Here is a 23,739-nt window from a genome sequence, read left to right on the forward strand (position 1 = left end):
TGTACAAAATAGCGCCACTTCGTTGTTAATGGATGGCGCTCCGGTTTTCCCTGCACTTTCACAGTTCCACGGGTTAAATTCCCAAAGCAGTTGCTGCGTAGGGATTGTGAGGGTAATGGGGTAATGCAGAGTACTGTTACACGTTCTGTCATATTTATTCTACAGGCATCTGTCTTTTGAAGCGTTTATCATAGGCATGAATCTCAGTGCAAACACCAGGCATCAGATAGGAGTCTTATGATTTTTTAAGTCCTCCGAGGACAATTTTGTAACGTTTTAAAATAGACCACAACCACTTCCTTCTTCAGTAATTCACAACAATCATACAATGCGATGATGTATACCATATGCAGGTGTTAAAGCGAAATTGGATTCCAAGGGTCGGTAAATCAAAGCCGTATTTAGATTGTGGTCTTCTGGATTACTGCAGTATGCAGTCTGGTAGTTTCAGATGAAGCTGCTGCCTCCATCTTCAGGGAATAAAAGTATATTCCCCAGAAACTTTGGCAACCACCAGTCAGATTACACGGCGTCACCAGACGTTACAGCTGAGTGATTAGTTCTCACGTTTCATGTTCTTGGGGTCCAGGGTTAAAATCTTGTCTCTAAGACCAGTCTTTTTTTTTTTTTTTAGTTTTCTTAAGCCTCTTCTGGAAAATTCAGAGGAAGTATCTTAAATTTGGCCACTTCCGTTTCCTTGGACATCCTTCCCAATTAATTATACTTATATTAGTCATCCTAACATTCGAAGCTGTAAGTTGTGATCTGAGCAACTGACGGCGTCATTACATAAACCACGAATAAAAAATGCACAGTACAGTAGACTCTCGATTATCCGCGCGCTGTTTAACCGCTTTGCGGCTCAACCGCGGCAATGTATTTTTAAAGATTTTTTTTTTTCAGTGAGTATCACATTTGTTTAAATGTTTTGTATGACAGTCAATGTTAGTTTACTATAATTTAGAGAGAACTGTACTCGCATTTACGTCATCCATCGATATTCTCCCGTTATTTTTCTTAAAAGCTCGAAATCAGGTTTCGAAAGCTCGAAACCTACCCTTTTTCCAACAAGTAGAGAATGTTAAAGAACCTTGACCAGCAAGGAGCCATAAATCTGTCTGGTGTGAGACCTCAATTAGCAANTCATTATGACGTTATACATAAATGTCATTCTCTGCCGATTGTCCTGCATGGACACGCAGTCTTGCTCGTCTCCTGTTGGCAAGTAGCGACTATCAGCTTGCTGGACTCTGATTTTCTGGCCGCAACGTCCACTGATTCTTAATTGTGTTCGTGTATGGCTCGCGGCATTCTTAATTATGTTGAGGTTATACACATTTAACAATGGCCTTGTTTTGTCATCTCATTGGCCTGCGCTATATTTTGTTATCTGTGGCCTAGTAGCCAGAGATGCTGGCTACAGATCCAGAGGTTCGGGTTCGATTCGCGGCGCTACCAGATTTTCTGAGGAATAGTGGGTCTGGAACGGGGTACACTCAGCCTTGTGAGGATAATTGAGAAGCTATTTCAGGGAAATAGCGGCTCCGGTCTAGAAAACCGGAATTAACGGCCGTGGGGATTCGTTGCACTGACCACGCGACACCCTCTATCCGCTAAAGTTGGCACTAACTTCGCCGACAAGCGGAGATCGCTCGGTCGGTATAGTTCGCTTGCGGGCAAAAGGCCACGAAGTTTGCTTTTGTTTTCTTATCTACATATTTAAACTCTCCATATCGGCCTGCACGTGTATATAATTGTAGTTTTAATATTGTATGTAGAATATGTTGCCCGGTTTCAGTCTCCCACTGAATGTACTACAGTCCTAGAATAGCTATCCGGCACGTACACTGAACGCGACACAGGGATGCATTAAGGTAAGGGAGTCTACTAATTGCAGTACTCTTGTGACATTTATACTTCACATCACCACACAAAGAGCGAACACTCGTATGTAATAATATTGTCACGTTTTTATGCAGTGTCAATATAGACGGGGTTTGGATCGATGCTCGGTTTTGCTGGACTCTTTGATACAGGGCGTGGCTACACTTCACAGTTCACTATTACACACACTAGTGTCCACGGTAACGTCTTCACTAGCCGTTGCTTGGTAGCGGCTTCAGTGGCAAGCACGCAAGGGAGTGGAAAGAACTGCCTACGTTGTTTTTGTAGGAAAACCTGAAGAGAAGAGAACACATGAGAGACCCAGAGATAAATGGGAAGATAATATTAAATCAGTATTAAACAAATAAACGTTGTAAGCATGGATTGGATTCACTTTTCTCAGGGTAGGGTCCAGCAGTGGTGCTCTTGTGAACACGATAATGAAACTTAGGGTTCAGTAAATGGCAGGGTATTTCTTGACTGACTGAGCGACTGTCAGCTTCTTATCAAGCGTCTACACTGTGCAGTTTGTGTATTTTACAACGTAAAAACGTAAAGTTGTCCCTGTGCTTAACTAATTACGCATTATACCATTAATGGATGTATAGGTCCAAGTATTCTTGACCTCAGCACTAGATGGAAGTCAGTGGTCAGCTTCACGCCCCAACCGTTCAGCCCCCTTGGAAAGAGACCCCGGTACCCATTGGACAGGAGGCTGGGTGGACCCCAGAGCCGGTCTGGACGACGTGGTAAAGAGAAAAAATTCTCACCCCTACCAGGAATTGAACTTAGACTCGGCCCTCCAGCCCGTAAGCAGTCGCTGTACCGACTGAGCTATCCCGGCCCCCACTTTACAATGTATTCTTGCTTAATTCGTGGTTTATATAACGCCGCTGTCAGTAGAAGCGTCCAGTGGTAGGAAGAATGATGAATTGGAGACGATCTGGAACCGGTCCTGACATTTTCGTGAAGGCAGTGAGAAAAACTACGAAAGCCGGTGTCAGGGCTTGGACTTAAACCCGGGACCACCCGAGCTGGCAGCTTTACTGCGACGTCCGATATTTCAGAACCGTCGACCGAAAATCGCCCAGTTTATTTCTTCGGCGGAACCTTTTTCGTGCTCTCCGTGACGACGGAGGGCCTAGAAACGCTAGTGTTCCCTGTAAACATGGCTTCCAGTGCTATAATTCATGTTGGTCGTGCTACTTATGTTAATACTCACCGAAATGCTTAATGGTCAGTTTTGGTTATGAAGGGAGAAAGTATGACTACGGGTTCCATACCGATACTGATCACAACATGTTATCCAACTATTTGCCTCGTACAAATAATCTAAACTAAATTCATTCTGTGTTGCTTCTGACAGAAATAAATGAACAAACCATTCAACCCCGTAACTATCCATCGATATATTTACCACGCGTTGTTGGCAACATTTATCATAAATGAATTTATACTTATTTTTATGGAGACTGCAAGGCCTCGAAGAATGCCGTCTTCAGGGATGTGGCGCCGTGTAGATATTTTGTTAACCGACGTTTCGCAGGAATGTATCGCCTCCATCTTCAGGGTATAAGAAATCCGCGAGCAATGAACCAGCGTGAGCAGGTGTTTGTGCTCAGTCTGGTTTATCTCGCGGATTTGTTATACCCTGAAGATGGAGGCCATACGTTCCTGCGAAACGTCGGTTAACAAAATATCTATACGACTCCACATCCCAGAAGACGGCATTCTTCATGGTCACCGCCGTGAAAACCTCAAAACTTGCAAGGCCTCGTTGAAATAATTCAAATTGAAAGCTGAAAACGTTAGATTGATTAATATTTTTCATAAATTTTAACATTTCTTTAAAAAGAAAAATTTATGGAATTTACCACAGTAGTGATTTTAACATTTGATGCACCAAAGTAACGGGAGACGGCTCGGTGTCGCTTCAAAGCTGCAGGAAGCCGTCAGTGTCACGTGACAAGCATCTCTCCTAGGAACACGGTGAAGCTCAGTAGAAGGCCTGAACACAGGACACAGAACGACGCGCGGAGGTGAGAAGTTGTAAAGGCCACGTACATGCTATCGCTTCTGCTGCCATCTGGCGAGTTCGCTGATTTGTGAAGACTAGCATTCAGGGTGAGTTCTGTCCAGTGTTTTGTAACGAGCCCCCCTTCAAAACTATGCTGGATAATCTTATTGAATCGCTCCAGAAGTGGATGTCCTCTAGTCAGAATCATAACCAGCCCCCCTGAAGCTATATTCCTTTTAGTAGTGCAAAGCAGCCGTCTTCGCTTTTCAGTTGTGCCAACCATGGATGCCATGTATTCAGCCTGGAACTGAGTTCCCATTGTTGTTACGCCATCTTCTGTCAAATAACGCTTCAAACAGGCGGCTTGATCTGGGCAGTCCTCAATAGGACCTTTCAACTTCTCGAGGTCATGATACGATGCGATCTCTGACAATAATTTCGTCATTGAATCTCGAGCAAATGTAGCTCGAGATTCAATTAGATCCTTGAAAGTTTCAATTTGTTTCTCGTATCCGGGTTCGACAATGAAAGATGTAAATGATACTTGAAAAATGATGCCCATAAAGAAATGGTACCACACAGAAAGCAAGAAGAACATTCTGAGACGGGAGGAGATGGGCAGTTGTGGCACCGCGACACCCAAAGAGAGAGCCCATACGTTGTGGAAACATGAAGAAAGTGTCCTGAAGTTTTTGGATTCCATTACTGTAGATGCAGAAACGGAATTAGCTGAGCCCCAAAATGTGGTACATGTAAGAATGAATACAAGGGCAACAGCCAGCCAGACGGGCGGTGTGAACATTTGATAAAGCTGCCTCTCAGCTGGCTTGGCACAGGGAACAAACCACTTCACGGACGAGTAAAGATATGGTATCGTTGGATCACCAAAGTCAGCAAAAAATGGGATGAGGGGACAGTATCCTAAGGCGACGTCAGCTTTCCCGTTCTTCACGTCCAGTAGCTGTTGGATTATCCTGTACATAAACTCGTCCTCGTATGGAGGGAGATACGTAAGAGACAAGTTCATTTTCTCAGTTAAAATGAGAAGATACTCAATTTCAATGCCTCTGTATTTGTAAGTGATGTTACCGTCTTCCTCTGTGTTGTTATGCGTCATTATAACGTAAGGACTCATATGCGAAACGGAAGCCTTGATTGGACAGCCGATCAGGTCTTGAGGGACTTTTGAGGGAAAGTGCGTGATGTTGTGAAGCAGTCCCCCTGACACACATTGATCAAGAAGAACCAACTTGTTCACTTCCCCACATTGGCCTGGCTCGTACGGAAACCACGTGTATAAGTCAAACGTAAGGGTTTGTTCGTCTAGGTGTTCTGCGCTTGAATCATTTTTGTGCAAAACATTATGATCGCTGCAAATCATTATCAGTATATTCACAATTTTCTCTCGCGTCCACATCTTCTTTATAATATCTTTAGCCAAGTCATGCGAATTCTGAATGCTTGTATCGGTTACCACGACAACGAACTTTCCTCGACTGTTGAAGGAATATACGTAACCCTCGAGTTTATCCAACTGAACGTGGAGAGTCTCCAGAATGTGCGCGTCTTCGTCATGTTTCCACAAGAACAGAACATAACCGTGTTGTTTCTCTGGTGTTCCGTTCTCGGATACCGAAACGTTTTCTTTGGTTGTCAGAACTGGCCACCGTTCCTTCGCATTTATATTTGCCAACAGTCTGTCCACCATTGCGAAATCATCGCTGTGGGGAACCACACTGTCACGTGGGTGTTTGGCGCGTGACTTAGGTGTCGATATAACTAGAGGTTGTCCTGGTGTGAAGTATCTCGTTGCAATAGCGTCGAGACACGTTGCCACGTTGTGCTGGGCTGTGGTCAGCTCACCGGATGTTATTGGTACGACGGAGCGGAGGATGACTAACAGTGCCACAATTCTGCACATGGTGTTCACGCTTGACAGTTCTGTAAAGAGACACATCTGCTTGCTTTATCGTTCGGATTCCGGTAGGACAGTGGCAGGCAAAGTGAATATGAATTAACTTCCTCGCCCTGCAACCAGGGTCGGAGATTAAGCCTCAACGTAAGAACCGAGGATGTGATAATGTGCTGCCTAGTCAGGGACATCGTACGCCTGATGATACATGAGCATGGAGCAATGGTGGAATGATAGTAGCAGGGGAAAGCCGAAGAGACTCGGAGATAAACCTGCTCAAGTTCGTCACGAATATTACATGAAATCATCCGGAAATTTCACTCGAGGCTCCTCGATGAGAACCCAGTGCCTAATCGCTTGAGCTGTGGCACGACCCAAAGTTATGGCACATGGAATGGAAACATTTATCTTATTTGATTTAATTTAACAGCGATGGAAGAAAGTTCTCAAATATGGAATATAGGTCTACATAATTTGTGAACGTTGCTTGCAGACGTGTGTATCCTACTGGCTCTGGTGATGATACGCCATAGACGTTGCAGATATGGACCCATTAATAACATCATGTCACGTTGAACACATTCAAAAATAATCGGCGTATTTGGAGAAATATTTACCTTGCCGACAGACCTGCAAATGGAAGCTCTGCGCGTTATTAAGTTCATTATACGACGTGTCTCACCTCTCCTGTTTCTTCTTGTGTCGTCAAATGAGTTTTCAGTTGTGTAAGTTAGGAGGTCTGAGTAAACAATATTGATTGCATGGTCACATGATCTTTTTGAGACGTTTTATGCTGGTTTTATATATGAAAGTAGCTGTCCCTGGACACCAATTTGAGTAATTTCATTATGTCCTAATTATTTGGATATAATATCGTCTCTGTTCGTAATATCAGATATCGTTTCATGTCGTTCTCATGTGTAACTCCCTAGCGGCCATTTTTATTGTCCATCACGATCGTTAACTTCACTTCAGGAGCGTAAAGAAGTGAAAGTGAACTAAGTACACACTTATATTCTGGACGGAACGAGTGGTAATTGTTATTCCCATGATACGCTGCAGTTCAGATCTTGTAGATTGCAACGTTAATGAGAAATGGAATAGTTTCATATTCCGTCACCTAAGTATTTTTTTTAATTTAAAAATACAAATGTGGCCTAGACAATGCACATCCGGCCCCCTGTATCGAAGTCTTATAAACATCTTATTCTATCATAGCGGTCGCTCCTCGATTTTTTAATATACCTCTTAACTCTTAAGACGACATTATTAATATTTTGTAACACTTAATTTTTAATAATTTTAGGAATTCTGTTTATGAAGTAACAGATGTCTTGTAGAATGTTTTTCCTCTAGCCTTAAGATCTCTGTAACTGATTTTGAGTATCTTGTTTTTTGGTGTTCTTAGAGAACGTCCATCGTTGTTGCCCTTTGGTCCTCGTACAGTTTACAATCCCAGAAGATGTGTTCTTCCGTTTGCAGGCCGCCACCATATTTGCATTCAGCTGTAGTTTCTTAATTGTGAAAAAAATTGTAAATACAAGAAAAAAGGCATTCAGCTGTAGAGGCGTTTCGTTATGGAACCATCTATAGGCAGCTTCTAAAACTAACTGAAACACATGGCTCTACTTAATTTCATGGCGAATTTAAGGTGTCGTAAGGCGAAACTCGGTAAATTCGCCTAGTGGGTGGTGGAGTCCAGCTGGGTCCACTCGGCATTGCGGCCACTGATTGGCCTATTGTACCTGTCTCGGGTAATTATGATGATGCAGAATTTGGTGGAATGAAAAGTGGTGTTTGCAGTCTGTGCGCATATTATATGTTCAATTTTAACCCTTTAAAGACTAGACTAATTCTTAAAAATGCTACATACACATTCAGTCCGTACCTCACAGGAAACACATCACATCTCCGCTACAAAGCCCAACCGGTTAATACTGTTTAGGGAAACAGTCGCTGTTTATTGTGAGAACCATACGGAGTACACAAGTACACTCTGTGGGCAGAAAACTCAGTCCGTACCTCACAGGAAACACATCACATCTCCTCTAAAAACCCCAACCGGTTAATGCTGTTTAGGGAAACAGTGGCTGTTTATTGTGAGAATCATAAGGAACACACAGACACACTCTGTGGGCAGAAAACTCAGTCCGTGCCTCACAGGCAACATTACGTCTCCGCTACAAATCCCAACCGGTTAATATTCTTTATTGTGAGAATCAAACGATGTATATAATTACACTAGCAAGTTTCAAATATCTTAAGTGCTAAGAGAAAACATTCAGAATAAACGCACACACACACAATACTCCTTACAAAGTACAGCCACTATAATGTCGGCTCAGTCCAGTCTGCTAGCCAGACACGTCTCCACGTCTACCCACGCCACGGCAGTAGCTTCACACCTACCTCCTGATCGTCACGTGACACAGCGCCTTGTATCATGTGACGTGGGTACAACACATCTTCACGCCTGTTCTTCAACTGTATATAGTTCAGGCGGACAAAGAATTCTCACGGGCACTGCAGATAAGAGCTGCTTGCGCGGAGGACCCGTTCCCCTCCATTTGTCTTCTTGTTCTTAATTCCTGTTGTTGCCTGTATAGGAGCAAAGAGCTTCCACGAAGCTTCTCCGGCGACTTCTGTCCGCTTCCAACCTCTTCACCTCTCTCCATATCCTCTCTTCTCTCTGTGCCTCTTCCATGACTGATCTCATCCAGGTCTTCTTTGGTCTTCATCCCTTCCTCGTGCCCTGTGGCTTACAATCAACAAAATCGTTCCCTCCAGTGCAGAACGAGTAATCCAGCCATACGAGTGGAAGAATGCGGGCTAGAGAAAGGCGAGCGCAAGAAGGAAGGGTAGGAGTTGTGGGACGAGCCATGGGAATTCTTCGCCCAGCCCCACAGAAGTTGGTACATTCCTAAGCGATCAGATAGTCCCTCGGGATGGAGCATGAACTGGCTTCCGCCACTCGAAAACTAGAATTGTGGTCTTGAACCCCACTGGGGGCACGAATATGTATATGCAATCCTTCCCGGCTTGCGTGGTCCTACGTAGGTTGTGGTCGCAAAGCGGGCCCATCCCCCGTCGAAGGAATCTTGCTAAATATTTACATATTGCTTCCGAAGTTAATTACGAATTGAAACAGACGGATGTCTAAGGCCCTCAAGCAGAAGAAGACATCCAGTTACATTAACTCTCGTCCAAAACGCCTTCTTTCCATCTGTTTCTGGGGCATGGTCAGAAAGTGACGTAGATCGTTACATCTCCGTTACGGTGTGACTAGAGTCTGCTGTGAACATGCTCTGGGAACTACAGTCGCCACACCGGGGTTCTTCCCTACGGTTGCCTACTCGAGGCATGACCAAGTCCTTAGGAGATCTCCGACTCTGCTGTTCTTCTTGCTGCTCCACAACTACGGAAAGTATAAAGGAGATAGGGGTGAACTTTAATGGGCACATTGAAAGTGTTTTTTTTTTCACTCTTCGGCGATGATTTCTCCCTCTTCAAGGAACATGCGGTTTTATGTCGCCGCCAGGATATTTGACCGCCATCTTGCGCCTCCGCAGTGCCCACCAAGAACACGTCAACTCTGCTAAGAACAGGCAGAGAGCAAAGCAGTGTCCCAACACAAGCAGAATGAAGGCACTTTGAAGGTACGTCAGGGAGAACACTGTGTAGTCATCTAGCAGGGTGTGTACTCGAACTGACCCGGTCTTGATTTTGGATGTGGTCAACATGTCTCTCCAGAAGTACTGCACCAAGCCGGCCTCGCGAGCAGTCCTTATCAGACGGTTAAACATACTCAGGAAACCACTGCCTTTTGGCAGAAGAAATACTTGGAAGTTCGTCCAGACTTTGCGTTCTAAAATATAAAGAAGGGCAGTGCCTTTATCGTCAACTGTTTTGTATGTGTTCAAATATTCGGCTGTGATACCCGCCAAAATCGTAGCGTAGTTTCCTTGCTTCGCGACTTTTTCAGCACATTCAACAATTTTTAAGCAGTCCTCTGCCCGCTCTAGCAACACATCCAGTTGCTGCTTCGGTAGATCTTCCACGAGGCTTTTAAATGTTCGATACATTCCGTAACCCAGGCCCGATTTCAAAATATCTTCTACGTTGCTCACCTGTCTCTCCAGCCCTGGGTCGACCAGATAGCTGGCCATAAACGTCTGAAACACACTGCTCACCGCGAGGGAGTACATCACCCACGAGAAGAAAAAGAACCTAAGGAACAGAGACACAAACACTGTTATTCTAATTCCGTGTTTGTATTCATTTCAGTAGAGAACAGTAAGATGTAGCATGGGGTAGGTTCTAATCTTGGCTAGGGCACAAAATAATTTTACCTAGTTTTATCGTGGTTCTCATCAGTCCCTGCCGATAAATTCAGGGTTAGAACCTAGAAGAGCCAAAGACAGCTTCGTTCCAAACCTTTCCAATCCGTCATTCACCTGTCATCGTATCATTCGATGCTATATATTCTAGCTACTGGCATCGTCTTAAAATAACGAACGAATGTAGAATCCTAACCTGAGTGGTCCAGTGTAAGGTTGCCTAGCAACAGAAACTCCCAGCATCACTGCCCACGCACTGGACAGACATCCGGACAGGTTCCTATACGCAGGGTGCTCTTCACTGTATCTTGCCGCGTATCTGGAGAGCCATAACATGATGACAGAGGCCATGATGATCACGATCATCAGCAGTAACCACACTGGCAGATGGAACACTCTGGTGATACTGCTCCAGCGAGGGTGCTGCTTTGCACGTGGCACAACCCACACGGCGTCCATCGTGTCGTATGGAACAGTGAACTCCAGATCAGGTGTAAATGCAAAGGCGTACGTGGTCCCGCAAACTCCAACATCTGCCCTCCCGTAGAGCAGATCTCCCGATATTCCACCCCAAGTCTGATTTGGGTACACATCGCTCCAGTCGCCGGCAGGGGGCCGCAAATAGCTAACTGTTGCATTGACACTTTGTGTCACGAACTGAAGTAACCTTATATCCAAACCTTCTGCATATGTGATGTTGTTTTTGTCCAGGGCAGCTTTCCTGTCACTGCTTACCATGACATGTGGATCTAGTGGCAAGGTAGAGACGCTTATGCTACAGCCATGAAGGTCATTTGGGATTTTTCTGGGAAATAAGGAACTGCTGTGTAGAAATTGTTGTCTCTGACCAATCCATTTGTCCAACAGAACAGCTTTGTTTAGTTTCCCGCATTTGCCTGATGGAGGCTGGTACGGAAACCAAGAATACAAGTCAAGTGTGTTTTGTTCATTGGTGGAAGGAACTAGAACTGCCACATTCAGAATGTTCCATTGTCTCAGTTCTTCTAGAATAGGCAGAACCTGATTGCTTTCCTCCAATATAACGAGAAATTTGCCTCGAGGATTCCAAGCGTTGTAGTAAGCTTTCAGCTTTTGCAGTTGCTCACTTAGTGTGCCGTGCGCCCACAGGATGTAGCTCTTGTGTTTGCCGAATGCGTAGCAAGGGTTCTGTTTCATAAATTCTTCCCACTCTTCTAGAGAAGGTGCAGAAGTTGCAGAAGTTACAGAAGTTGCAGAAGGTGGAGAAGCTGAAGGAGAGTAAGTCCGCATATTGGGCATACGTATGCACATTTCTCCTGCTTTCCCGGAAACAACGATCGGTCTCTTGTGAGTGCCATGAAGTTCTTTCAGTAAGCGATTCAGGACAGTCATATTTTGTGTTCTGGTTTTGTCCAGGAATTTCTGACCAAATTTTATGAAATTGAATTTTGGATCAATAAAATCCCCGGAAATTGGCAGGGAAATGACCAATGTTCCTTCTTCATCGAAGAACTTTTCGGTGATAGTTTTGATACACGTTACTAGATGGCTCTGCTGTTGAGTGACCTTATTTGCAATAACGTGGCTGGCCATCAGAAGAAACACAATGGCCTGAGAGGTTTCCTGTAGGGATGAAATAAAATATTATATATTTTAGATTAATACTCGATTATTTTGTGATTAATTCTCAGTTTACTTCTCTCGAATCTAACTTGTGTAGCAGCCGTTAAGAAGTAAGCAGGCAGTTCCGTCATTTGTTATACAAGATTTCCTTCTACTAACTTCCTCTGCTTTCCCCCACATCGACTGATACATCTATGGTAACGAGTAAAACCGTTTCCCACCAATAACACATACAAATAGTCAACAGTAAACCATCTCCTTTACATGGCACACCACTATACTACACATACCCACATAAAATTACGGAAGAGACTTGATGCCTTGAAACGAAAAGACTTATTATTGCTCGTTCGTAAACTTGTACGTAAATCGCGCTCATAAAATGTGTTATAGCTGGACAGTTCGTCACTGTGGTAACCCGAAACTGTGTAATGGCAGGGTTAAACCTCACGTTTACTAATCGTTGCCTTTGAAATCTCGTTCCTCAAAGAAATGACCTACGAAAAGGCCAGCCAAGTAACTACGTAGCTATCTTACTAGTACTGAGTTACTAACAAGCTAAGTAGGGCAATAAAGATTAATAACCGAGTAGCCAACATACTAATCACGAAAATCACTAAATAATTAGTGAAAGGTTATGTATGGATGTGAGGTGCGGAACGCGGTAGCGTAGTTGATTGAGGCACTATGCTGCAAGCCGGAAGGTCGCGAGTTCGATTCACAATAAGGTTAGTGGAAATTTCGATTGACCTAATTTTTCCAGCCGCACTATAGCCCTAGTGTCGACTCGTACTCTATCAGAAATGTATATTATGATTCTTCTGTGTGTAAAGGGCGGCCGCCACGTAAGGCTGACACTCTCATTGTCATCTGTGAGCCAATTGTCTATAAAATTTGGGAACCTCGACGTCTCACAGCCGTATAGGCCTCCACGGCCTGTTACAGGGATAGCTTTTACATTTTTACCTTTACTTACCTCATAGTAAACACTGTAAACAGATTACAATAACAAAACAGATTAATTCTGTAGGTTGAAACAGTCGCTGTATATTGTAAGAATATTATGAAATACAGACACTTTTGGGGTATTAAAACAGGTAGTTCATATAGGTACTACTGCCCTTCAACTGATTAACAAATTTTATGCAGTTCTTTTGCAAACTACATACAGGGAATGCACAAAAGAAAGTCTTGCCCATCCCTTTAACCACTGAAAGTTGATAACAGGAAATGAAACAGCACCAACATTTGTCGTTGTGAATAACTACTTTGAAGCAAGATTGTATGTATATGTACTACGTACTTGGACACTAAGGACTCTGCAGTCTGTCCACAGAGTGTATTTATGTGTTCCATATGGTTCTCACAATAAACAGCGACTGTTTCCCTAATCAGCATTAACCGGTTGGGCTTTGTAGCGAGACGTAATGTTTTTTTGTGAGGCACGGACTAAGTTTTCTTCCCAAAGAGTGTATTTGTGTGTTCCATGTGGCTCTAACAATAAACAGCGACTGTTTCCCTAAACAGCATTAACCGGTTGGGCTTTGTAGCGGAGATGTAATGTGTTTCTTGTGAGGCACGGACTTAGTTTTCTGCCCACAGAGTGTATTTGTGTATTCCATATGGTTCTCACAATAAACAGCGACTGTTTTCCTAAACAGCATTAACCGGTTGGGCTTTGTAGCGGAAACGTAATGAATTCCCTATGAGGTACGGACTGAGTTTTCTGCCCACAGAGTGTATTTGTGTATTCCGTATGGTTCTCACAATAAACAGCGACTGTTTCCCTAAACAGCATTAACCGGCTGGGCTTTGTAGCGGAAACGTAATGAATTTCCTATGAGGTACGGACTGAGTTTTCTGCCCACAGAGTGTATTTGTGTGTTCCATATGGTTCTCACAATAAGCAGTCTCTATGATGACTTACCGTCACTGCGAAGAAGGACAACATTCTGCAAGGGGGGGCTGAGTCCCGTCTGTACGCGTTGGGTACGGCCTACTTTTGTCTGGTGCGCTTCCATTAGTCCTACTAATGTTGCTCTAAATGTTATGACCAATTAATTACTACAATAAATGTTAGTGCATTTAGTTATGCCAGCGCACCTAACGAGAACCATTACTCATAGTTGGACTTAAAGTTCCCACAGCCGTAACTGTGAACAGTACCATCTTGTGGGCTGTGACGCCGTGCAGTCTGGTAGAAATCCACCGAGGTATCGGGGGAAGACATTTGTCCATGTTCACGAGCAGGTAACTAACAACAAGCAAAGCTCCGTTTAGCTAACGAAACGTCTCCGAAAGATCTACCGGAGTACACGGCGTGACATTCCAAAAGTTAGTAATCTTCGGTTATTGAAACATTTACAACTTACTGACTCACCCACTAACTCCATGATCCTTAATCACCAATCAGTAGTTGATAGTCGCACAGCTTGTCACTGTTTATTTGCCTGTATATGGTTGTTTATTGTTCATGTAATGTCGCTGTCATTAGATTCCAACCTCTCTTCTACACTGAAGATTGTGGCAATATGTTTCTCCGAAATGTTGATGTTCATAGTTACCGCCATCACATGCGAATGGTCATTAGAGCTACCTGCGATCTTTCCGGGTTGTGGGAGGAGAGTAGCCGGAATATTTGCTTACAGACTTACGTTTAAGCTGCCTCGTGATCGTAATGGACAGCGGGGGTTCGATTCCTTGTAGGGGCAAGATATTTTTCTTTTTATTCCGCAGCGTTCAGACCGGCTCTGTGACCTATCCAATGGGTAAAAGTTTAAAGGTTAAAGGTCAAAATCACTGTGCTTAACTAATTAAGCACAATGCCGGGAAGATATATGGGGGAGCGGATGTATAGAGCCATGCATTATTAACCACAACAGTACAGTCCGACTTAGATTGAGTGACCCCTCGTTCCGCCTGTATGTTACAAAGCAGGATATTGCTTTGTTATTAACTCCGATGGCCGCCGTAGAGGGCTAATGCAGACAGGAACATTGTGATAATTGAACATTGTTCGAAGGCAAAACAGCCAGAAAGTATCGCGTCTGGCGAAAATGTGACTGTCGGACAGTGCTGTTTCGGGCGGACATGGCTGAGTGTTGTTATGAACGACCATTAAATCGCGTCAGGAATATACATGTAGCCCGGTCATCAGCTTCAATCCCCGGCCGAATGGCCTCACTACCTATTGGATAGGAGGATGTGTGGGCCCCAGAGCCGTTCTGGACAATGTGAAGTAGAGAGAAAACTTGCCGTTGACGGGAATCGAACCCCGGGTTATACCGATTGATCTGTCATCATTCATACACGTTGCCAACAGTAAAAACAGTGTATTGCCGCAGTTCTGCCAACAGTGTGAAGCGACCATGGCGCTTACTGTCTCTATGTAGGAACCATCACAGGTTTTCAGCCTTCACCGCCATAAGTTTCATATTGCAGACCGCGGTTCGAGTCTGCGCGTCACAGGCTTTCTAAACAGAGTGTTCTCTCTTTGTACGTTAAACTAGGCCACGATCGCTTCCTTCCGTGTCCATTCCTATTCATCGTTCACTAATCTCCGTGCCGCCCGTCACTGTCTGAGCTACTGATAGCACCGTTAAACAAGTCACCAGAACCTCACATTATACGCCCGTAATGTAATTAGGTCAGTAAACTTACGAGTATTTATCTGTAATTAATTTTAGCTGAGGAGAATATTTAGACCTAAGAGAGAGTAGCAGGAAACTGGAGAAAATTACATAGTGAGGAACTTCATGATATCTCTCCTAACATTAATGCGATGGTCAAATCAAAGAGGGCTGGATGGATAGGGCATATGGCACGCATGGGAGATAAGAGAAATATTTACGTCATTCTGGTGGCATAGGCTGAACGAAAAAGACAACTAGGAAGATCTAGACGTAGATAGGAAGATAGTATTAATGTTATATTAAATGGAATGGGAGGGTTTGGATTCTTGTGCCTCCTGTGACTCTCGTGAACACGGGTTCCACAAAATGCTGGGAATTCCTTAACCAGCTGAGCAACTCTTAGCTTACGAAGGACTCAGCTCCGTTTATGTAGTTTCGGTTGATTTGACGACATTCTCAGATCAAAGCAGTAATTTGCTTCTGGTCCTTGACAGCACAGTCATTCTTGGTTTCGGTACACATGGCCATATTTGTGTTTCTGAAATCTCAGTTCTCCAGGATATATATCTATACTATATAGTGAATTATAATATGAAAGGAAGCGTGCGTGGCCGAATTTAAGGCACTATCCCGGAATTTGCCTATAATGGCAGAGAGAACGAATTAAGTCTTTAGTATTTCCGGTCTCTGGATGGAGATATGAACCCGGAGCCTCCTGAATACGACCCAGGAGAGCCACCAACTTCACCGTGACATTCAGTGTAAAGCAGAGCTGCAGCGACTTGTTCCCTTCTTACTCCCAGTGTCAATTTGAAGCTCCGCTTGAAGCCGAGAAAGAAGGCGCTTTTTGTACGCTTGTTTTTTATTAGGTTTCTGTAAGAGAGGTTTTTATTTTGAGGCGCGGTAGCTCTAGCAGTTCCCCCAGCAGAAACAGAACTATTCTTGGAATTACTTCTCCACTCTAATCGAACCGTCAGAGTGCAATATTGGAAACAGGGCGGAGGAACAAATAAAATGTTTCCATTTCACCCCTTGCCCGCCCTCGTAACAGTCATTTGTTTGCTACGCCCATTGCTCTGCTTCTTTAATGGCTGGACCTGTAGCTCGCAGGGCGAACCAAGTACAGTCCCATATTAATCATTCGAACATTGCAATTTACATAAGCCGTCAGTACCGTGTCCGGAATCAGTGACTTGCTCTGGTTCTCTCGGCAGTCAGAAGATGTTCTGATTGAAGCCAGGAGTTTATATATACAGAGTTCGTACCTCACAGAAAACATTTCCCAGAGGAACCGGTTGATGATATTTAAGGAAATGAGGGCTGTTTATTCTGACACTCACATGAAACACATTAATACAATGTATGTGCAGAATGTAGAGCGAGTGGTACATATAAATACCACTGTGCTTTGAAAGATAATTGGTACCCAAGTTATTTATTGGACGTAGATTATTTAGCGAGACTATGAAACCATGTGATACTGTTCAGCGACGTTGTATTAGTTACAGCGGTTATTTAATGTCGGCTATTATGCGAAAGGACCGTTTGCGGTGAACGTGAAAGGATTCAAGAGGAAACCGTCGTGGCCTCTTTAGCTAGTTCAGCGTTTTAATGAAGGTACTAAGGATGGTTTAGCTGTAACTTGTATTCCTGAAGTTCTCGGTTCGAACCTTGGCCTTCTGCCGTTCCACGCAAATTCCATGACACTACCTCGATTAGGCCATGACCACTTCCTTGAAAATCCTTTCCATGCGATCACTGATCCTACCGTTCGACGCCGTGTGATGTGGATATGGATATCAGCGTAAAATAGGTCACGACTATTCGAACTGCGAACCTTTCGAGAGCAAGGCGGAAACGTTGACGCGGCTCCAACTTGCGGGGCCTCATGCGGGTTTCGAAATGTTTCAGGGGGTGTTCATAGGAGGAGAAAGCGTAACGGTGCGTGTAGAACATGAAGACGTCACGATTGAACTAAACAGAACTATACGGCTGCTGTAGTCTTGTGTGAGTGCCAAACTCGGTCTTTTGCCGAAAGGGAAGAACATAGAAAAAGGGTGTCTAGGAACAGGGCGCTGATGGTACCTAACTGACCGAAAGTGACAGGAGAATGCAAAAACTGCATAGTGGGGAGCTTCATAATCTCTAACCAAAAAGGTTAGGTCCAGTCTAACGAAAGAGGCTCAGGTGGGTTTAGCATGTAACATGCATAGGAGCGATGAAACATTTGTGTAAAATCTTAGTTTAGGCGAGCAGTCACAGTGCCGCGAGGTCTAAGGCATGAAATGCCTTCGCCTATTGAAGAGCTGGAATTGTGCGTTCGAATGCCACTGGAGGCATGGATGCCTGCCCGCGTTTGTTCTGTGTTTTTGTGTTCTTCTGTATAGGTAGCGGACTTTTGACAGGGCTGATCCCCCTTCTAAGGAGTCCTACCGACTGTCTGTATCATCCATAGTTCCTGATTAATTCTTATGGGAAACAAGCCATAAATACGAAACGAAGAAGAAGAATAAGAATAGGGGAAAATATGATGCTAAAACTGATCAAATAGAGTGCTGTAATATCGACTGGACTCAACTCGCTTTGTTTATGTCCCAGTTACGGGCTTTTGTGAACACGGTAATGAATCTCAGAATTACTGGGTTTTTGGACTTTGTCCAACGTCCAGGTTTTTAGAAACCAGTGAACACGACATTTCGGGAAAACTGGATCTGTTTTCGTCCTCATGTGAGAGGGGAGACACCCACTTGGTTCTCTTAGAAAGGGTTAATCTCAGTCAATCACTAGACAATGAACACAGTTTCCGAAACGCCAGTAATTCTGAGAGTTACACACCGTCGTGAGAACTATTTGGGATCTACCCAATGGAAATGAATGTTCGGGTTATGTAAAGCGGGTAATTACTTGACTGAAACAAGATCGACCTCCATTCACGTCGTCTGTATGTATGTACGATGGCTCTGGCCTAAACGCCTCGCTAAGTGCGCTCTGGTCGATAGAGTCTTCAGCGAAACGAAGTGCCGGGAGCCGTTAATGTCTGACCTCACCACAAGGCGACTAATGACCGAGCAGAATTTCCTTCAGAACAGAAGGAAACATAAATCACGTGCTGTACGAGACTGCCCTTGGAGGGAGGACACGGAGGTCAGGCTTCTTCACCTCGCCTTCTGATTACGCAGTTTGAAACTGTTTTGAGGCGTCATCACAATGTCAGTCGAAGACACCTTTGAGGTTACGTTACATTTCGAGGACAGACGAAAGGAAAGGAGGCTGTTATTTCGGTGAGATCCCTTTGTATGTTGTGAACTGCAATACTGACGCTATCTCAAAGATATTGTCACGTGTCTTGGTAACGCGACAAGTAATTAATGGGTAAAGTGAAAAGTAAAGCTATCCCTGTACCAGGCCATGAAGGCCCATAGGGTTGTGAGACTTTTGAGGGTCCCACATTATCTAGACAATCGGCTCAAAGATGGCGGTAAGGTTGTCAGCGCTCCGCAGGAAAATTATTTAATTAATTCCTGGTACTCATTTCTGTTAGAGACTGAGTCGACCCCAGGGCCATAGTGCGGTTGGAAGGATTAGGTCAATTGAAAAAAATCGAATGACCTCATCGGGACTTGAACCCGCGACCTTCCGGCTTGTAGCATAGCCCCTCAACCAACTACGCCACCGCGTGCCCCGTAATTAATGGGTTCCGGATTAAATTAATCAGTTTATTTCAGTAGGCGGAACTACAGTTAGTTGTAACACAATCTTTCTGTAACTAACACTTCATAACTACGAACAATGATAACACCACATAAACTAAAGGCTTCACTTTGACTTCCGACTTTCTCTTCTGACCTCTTTGTTCTGTCCTCTTCTGTCCTCTGTTAGAGAGAGAGAAAGAAAGTGGGGCTGGTAGTGAGAGACACTACATTGGGGCGGGTGGAGTAAGAAACTACATCTCCGGTTTTGAAGGTTTCAATTCGCTTTTCTGTATGTCGCACTTTCGCCTCAGAAACTTATATTAAACTGCATAATGAGGAGCGGAATAATTTGTACTCAGCAAGTACTTCTAGAGCGATCAAATAAAGACGATGAGATGGGCGGGGAATGTAACACGCACTCGAGAGAAGAGAAATTCATGCAAAGTTCTGGTAGAGAGACGTGAAGGAAAGAACACAACAGGTTCTGACACTCGTCAGGCGTCGTTATATTTCGCAGGCTCCATATTAAGCACACCTTAGACGTGTGTGCAGCCTGAATGGGGTGGCTTCTACCGCTCCGTCTCCTAGCAACCGGAAACTTCGCGGTACTGCTTCATGCAGGAAGGGCACACACATGTTTGTTTCACAGGTTGTATCGAGCAAGTAATGTCAATAGGCAACGCTTCTGTCTTGTACTCGGGAGGTGCCCTGTCGAATCTCGGGCAAGGCACAGATTATCCTGACTGAAATTTTTCGAATTCTTCCCCTGTTTCTCGAGGTAAATTCTGGTGCATTACCTTAATTAGGGCATGGCCGCGTCCTTCCATATCTTTCCGTTAATTATTAGGCGTTATTTAGTCATTCGAGGCTATACAGTGCGAATCGCTGACAGCGTCATTAAATGACCAACAGGGTCGACTCAGCCTCTAACAGAAATGAGTACTAGGAATCTTCCTGGGATAGAGGACGAGTAGCCGGCACGTAAGGCTGACAGCCTCACCGCCATCTGTGAGCCGGTTGTCTAGATAATGTGGGAGCCACGACGTCTCACAGCCCTATGGGCCTCCACAGCCTGTTACAGGGATATCTTTACCATTTTTATTTTGAGAACCAAAACCGGAGTGGCAACACAGGCGACCCAAGCGGCCGCCTGGGGCAGTACAGTATTGGAGGCGGCACATATTACAGTCCCTTATTTTTTTGTAGTTTAAATGATCATTCTCCCGCTTTTTGTTCATATTGTAGCGTGTAGACCCATTACTATGTAGCGAGCGCGAAACAAACCGGTTCCCACCCGCAACAATAGAGGAACTGTTAGAAACGGTGTTTTCTACGCGGTCCGTGTCAAGGAGTTATATAGCGAGAACACCAGCCGAGCAGGAGTCAGTTGTGAGTCTGTCTGCGAAGAGAAGAGTTGAAGGTTTTTGTGAGATGGCCGCCAGTCTGGCAGTTAGCCAGTTGGAGCAAGAGTTCAGCTGTGGGACATTCGCCGGCCAGAAGCAGCGTGAGCACAGAAGCTGAACCGGCGAACACACAGCAGACTGAGAAGACTGAGTGCGTGAATTAGCGATAGCGCTATAGTTACTTGTAGTTATGGCCTCTAAATGTTCAATAAGTCTTATTGCCAATCCAAACCCTGTCTATAGTCACTGCATAAAATCGTGACAACATTATGACCATTAACTGGCAGGCATACAGACATTGTGCTGCATCGTAAATAAACGATACCAATGGCGATTTTATTCACTGTGTCTAGAAATTTCATGTTAACTGTGACGAAGAGATCCGTTTTGTTTTGAATTGAAGGGCTGATTTTTGGTCTTGCTCCTGCGCTGATTGGCATGTGTAGACCAAAATGCGGGTCCAACTTGCTCAGCTTTCCTATAGTTTCCTGTTTACAATTCCTTCCATGATACGAACGAAATATCTCGATTACAGACATGGGATTCTTAATCTGCGAACACCTTGCGTTAGACTTTATGAGTGATAGCAACCTCTTTTCAAACCTAGAGAGATCTAAAGACGTATATTTGTGTACATTGATTTATGGTCTACTGTGTTTCTACTACGAGTGTATCAGCTGTACACCGCCTCATCAATCATAAGCTATGACAGCGCTGGCTGAACGTAAAGTTCTTTTAATTCTGAGCAGACAATTCAAAATTGGCCGCGTTGAAATTCCACAGTTCGATTCCTTCATACAAGGACACGGATTTTTTTTGAAGGGGGACTATTTATACAAGTAAAGTAGAAAATTGACATATTGATTTATCATTCCATGTTAAAAATTGAATATTTCTTAAAGAATAATTGCGTAACTTACCACCTTTCTCACCTCCTAACACGGTAACTAACTTACAAACTCAATTAAATAAATGACTAACTTTCTTACTAAGTTAATTTTGCTGACGCACTTACAGATTTACTGTCTTACGAAGCATGAAAGGGACAGACAGCAGGAGATGTCACCAGTCCAGCTGCAGTTGTCAGTACAACTGCCATGAGGCTTGACTAATGCTGCTTGCTTATCTGTGGCATTGTGGTATCTTCTTTCTGCACATATCACGTATGTTAATAGGCCTAAATGCACAAATTCCGTCTTATCTTAATTCGGCTCATTTAATTGTCACTCAATTTCCGTCTCTTTCCCATGTTCATTTATCTCTTATGTCCTCATGCTCCCACTCATCTCCGTGTGCTTGCTATGCTTGTCTCCTCACGTCGCTACAAAACTCCATCCCGCGGTTTATTAGGCACCGTAACAGAGTTCTGATTAATAGGTTCCACACAGCTGTCTCATTAGTCCCTTGGATTGATGTTCGCTTTTTCATACGTACGCTTCAGGATGAAGTTAGTCTGTACATAATATATAAATCTTCAGTTCGTACCTCACAGAGAACACAGTTCGTTACCATTACATCAGCGAACCAGTTAATAATCTCTGGGAGGATGATCGCTGTTCGTTCTGAGAGTCAGAAGGAACATTCAAATGCTCTGTATGGGCATAACGAAAAGTTGCTTTTAATGTTAAAGCAGGTGGTATATATACTAACCGCTGAGCTTTGAATGGTTAAAGACAGTCCATATATTGCGGCTCGCGCAATACATAACTCGTTGAAATAACCGCATGCATTTAACTTAAATTACGTATAATAGAAATTAGCATATTAATTAATTTTCTCACCACTACATTCCTCCTAATTAATATTCATCGTCGCGTGATGCATACGAATCCGATGTGTTTCCACACATAAAACATCTGGATATCAGACGAATGTTTCCAAAAACGAATATGTGTTCATAGGAATATATTAGCCTGACCGTCAGAATGTAATTTTATTAAATTCTATTTAAATGCATTGATAATCGTGGCGGAAGTAATACTGCCTTAATTGAAATGGCGATTGTGATCAGTTTGAGCGGTAAAATGTGGAATTGGTTGCATGCCAATCAGCACACAAAGCTTTTTAATGTGTAACTGATATCCCTCGCATAGACAACAAGTATTATAATACATCCCACTTCAAACTGTGTCTTATAAACAGCTATAATTCTGCTTCTAATAACATCGTTTGAATTAAAGTTTACCGGTATACTTCTAGAATACCTTTGTTTATATCCAAAATTTAGAAGCTGTAATTTGTTATTATGTTATCCCAACAGCGGTGTTACACCACAACACCCAGTGTAATAAGGATTTCTTAATGTGTTAGCTACTTTACGATATTGTGTAAACGACTGGTGCTCTCCAGCGTTCTCACAGTAAACAGTGACTGTTTCCCTGAAGAGCATTAACCGGTTGAACTTTGTAGCGGAGACGTAATGTGTTTCCTGTGAGGCACGGACTGAGTTTTCTGCCCACAGAGTGTATTTGTGTGTTCCGTACGGTTCTCACAATAAACAGCGACTGTTTCCCTAAACAGAATTAACCGGTTGGGCTTTGTAGCGGAGACGTAATGAGTTTCCTAAGAGGCATGGACTGAGTTTTCTACCCACAGAGTGTATTTGTGAGTTTCGTATGGTTCTCACAATAAGCAGCGACTGTTTCCATCGACAGAATTAATCGGTTTTGTTCTTGTGATGTGTATTTACGGTGTTTTCTGTGACATACGGAATTAATTTTTAAATATTATTTAGAGAATGTCACGCTTCAAATGGTTAAGCGTGAATATCTGCCCTGACATTCAGCTGCCTCACAATTCTGTCACTACACCTGTCAACGGGCTGACAAGGGGACAAGTAATGTGCCGTAACAACTCAGCAACGCTACGGTACAGATCATAACCACGTAGAACAATCTCAGGCGCGACTCAGAGCGCAGCTCAAGTGACAGACATCTTGCTGCTTCTGTGGGCAGAAATGGTAAGAAGTTGATACACCAACAGACTACAGGAGGTGACATCGAATTGTTGTGCTGCTGGCATAGATAAAAAAATCTCTCTCTAACAGGCCTTGGAGGCCCACGGGGTTCTGAGACGTCGAGGCTCCCATATTTTCTAGACAAATAGGCTCACAGATGGCGGTGAAGTTGTCAGTGGCCAACTTTAGGTCAATTCAAAAATTCAGTGACCTCATCGGGAATCAATCCCGCGACCTTCCGGCTTGTAGCCTCAACGAACTACGCTACCGCGTTCCCCACCTCACATGCATACATAACCTTCCA

General features: G+C 43.8%; 2 protein-coding genes across 3 annotated transcripts in view; one reads left to right on the forward strand and one right to left on the reverse strand.

Annotated features, from left to right (window-relative positions):
• Window positions 1-23,739, forward strand: part of LOC111872378 (alpha-1,6-mannosyl-glycoprotein 2-beta-N-acetylglucosaminyltransferase) — a 149,279-nt gene that overhangs the window by 774 nt on the left and 124,766 nt on the right. The gene's annotated exons all lie outside the window — the stretch shown is intronic.
• Window positions 9,320-11,419, reverse strand: LOC111872394 (glutamate receptor 1). The gene is made up of 2 exons (XM_023866247.1): window positions 10,347-11,419; window positions 9,320-10,040 (listed from the first exon to the last, which is right to left on the reverse strand). The coding sequence occupies exons 1-2, from the start codon at window positions 11,417-11,419 to the stop codon at window positions 9,320-9,322; spliced, it is 1,794 nt and encodes a 597-aa protein (XP_023722015.1).

This window comes from Cryptotermes secundus, unplaced genomic scaffold (assembly GCF_002891405.2).
Source record: "Cryptotermes secundus unplaced genomic scaffold, Csec_1.0 scaffold247, whole genome shotgun sequence".
Taxonomy (NCBI): domain Eukaryota; kingdom Metazoa; phylum Arthropoda; class Insecta; order Blattodea; family Kalotermitidae; genus Cryptotermes; species Cryptotermes secundus.

Excerpts from the sequence above, each read along its gene's own strand:
- LOC111872394 (XM_023866247.1), bottom strand. The coding sequence starts at position 11,419 with ATGCGGACTTACTCTCCTTCAGCTTCTCCACCTTCTGCAACTTCTGTA. Across the intron at positions 10,041-10,346 it reads CCTTACACTGGACCACTCAG|GTTCTTTTTCTTCTCGTGGG; the intron begins GTTAGGATTCTA and ends TCTGTTCCTTAG.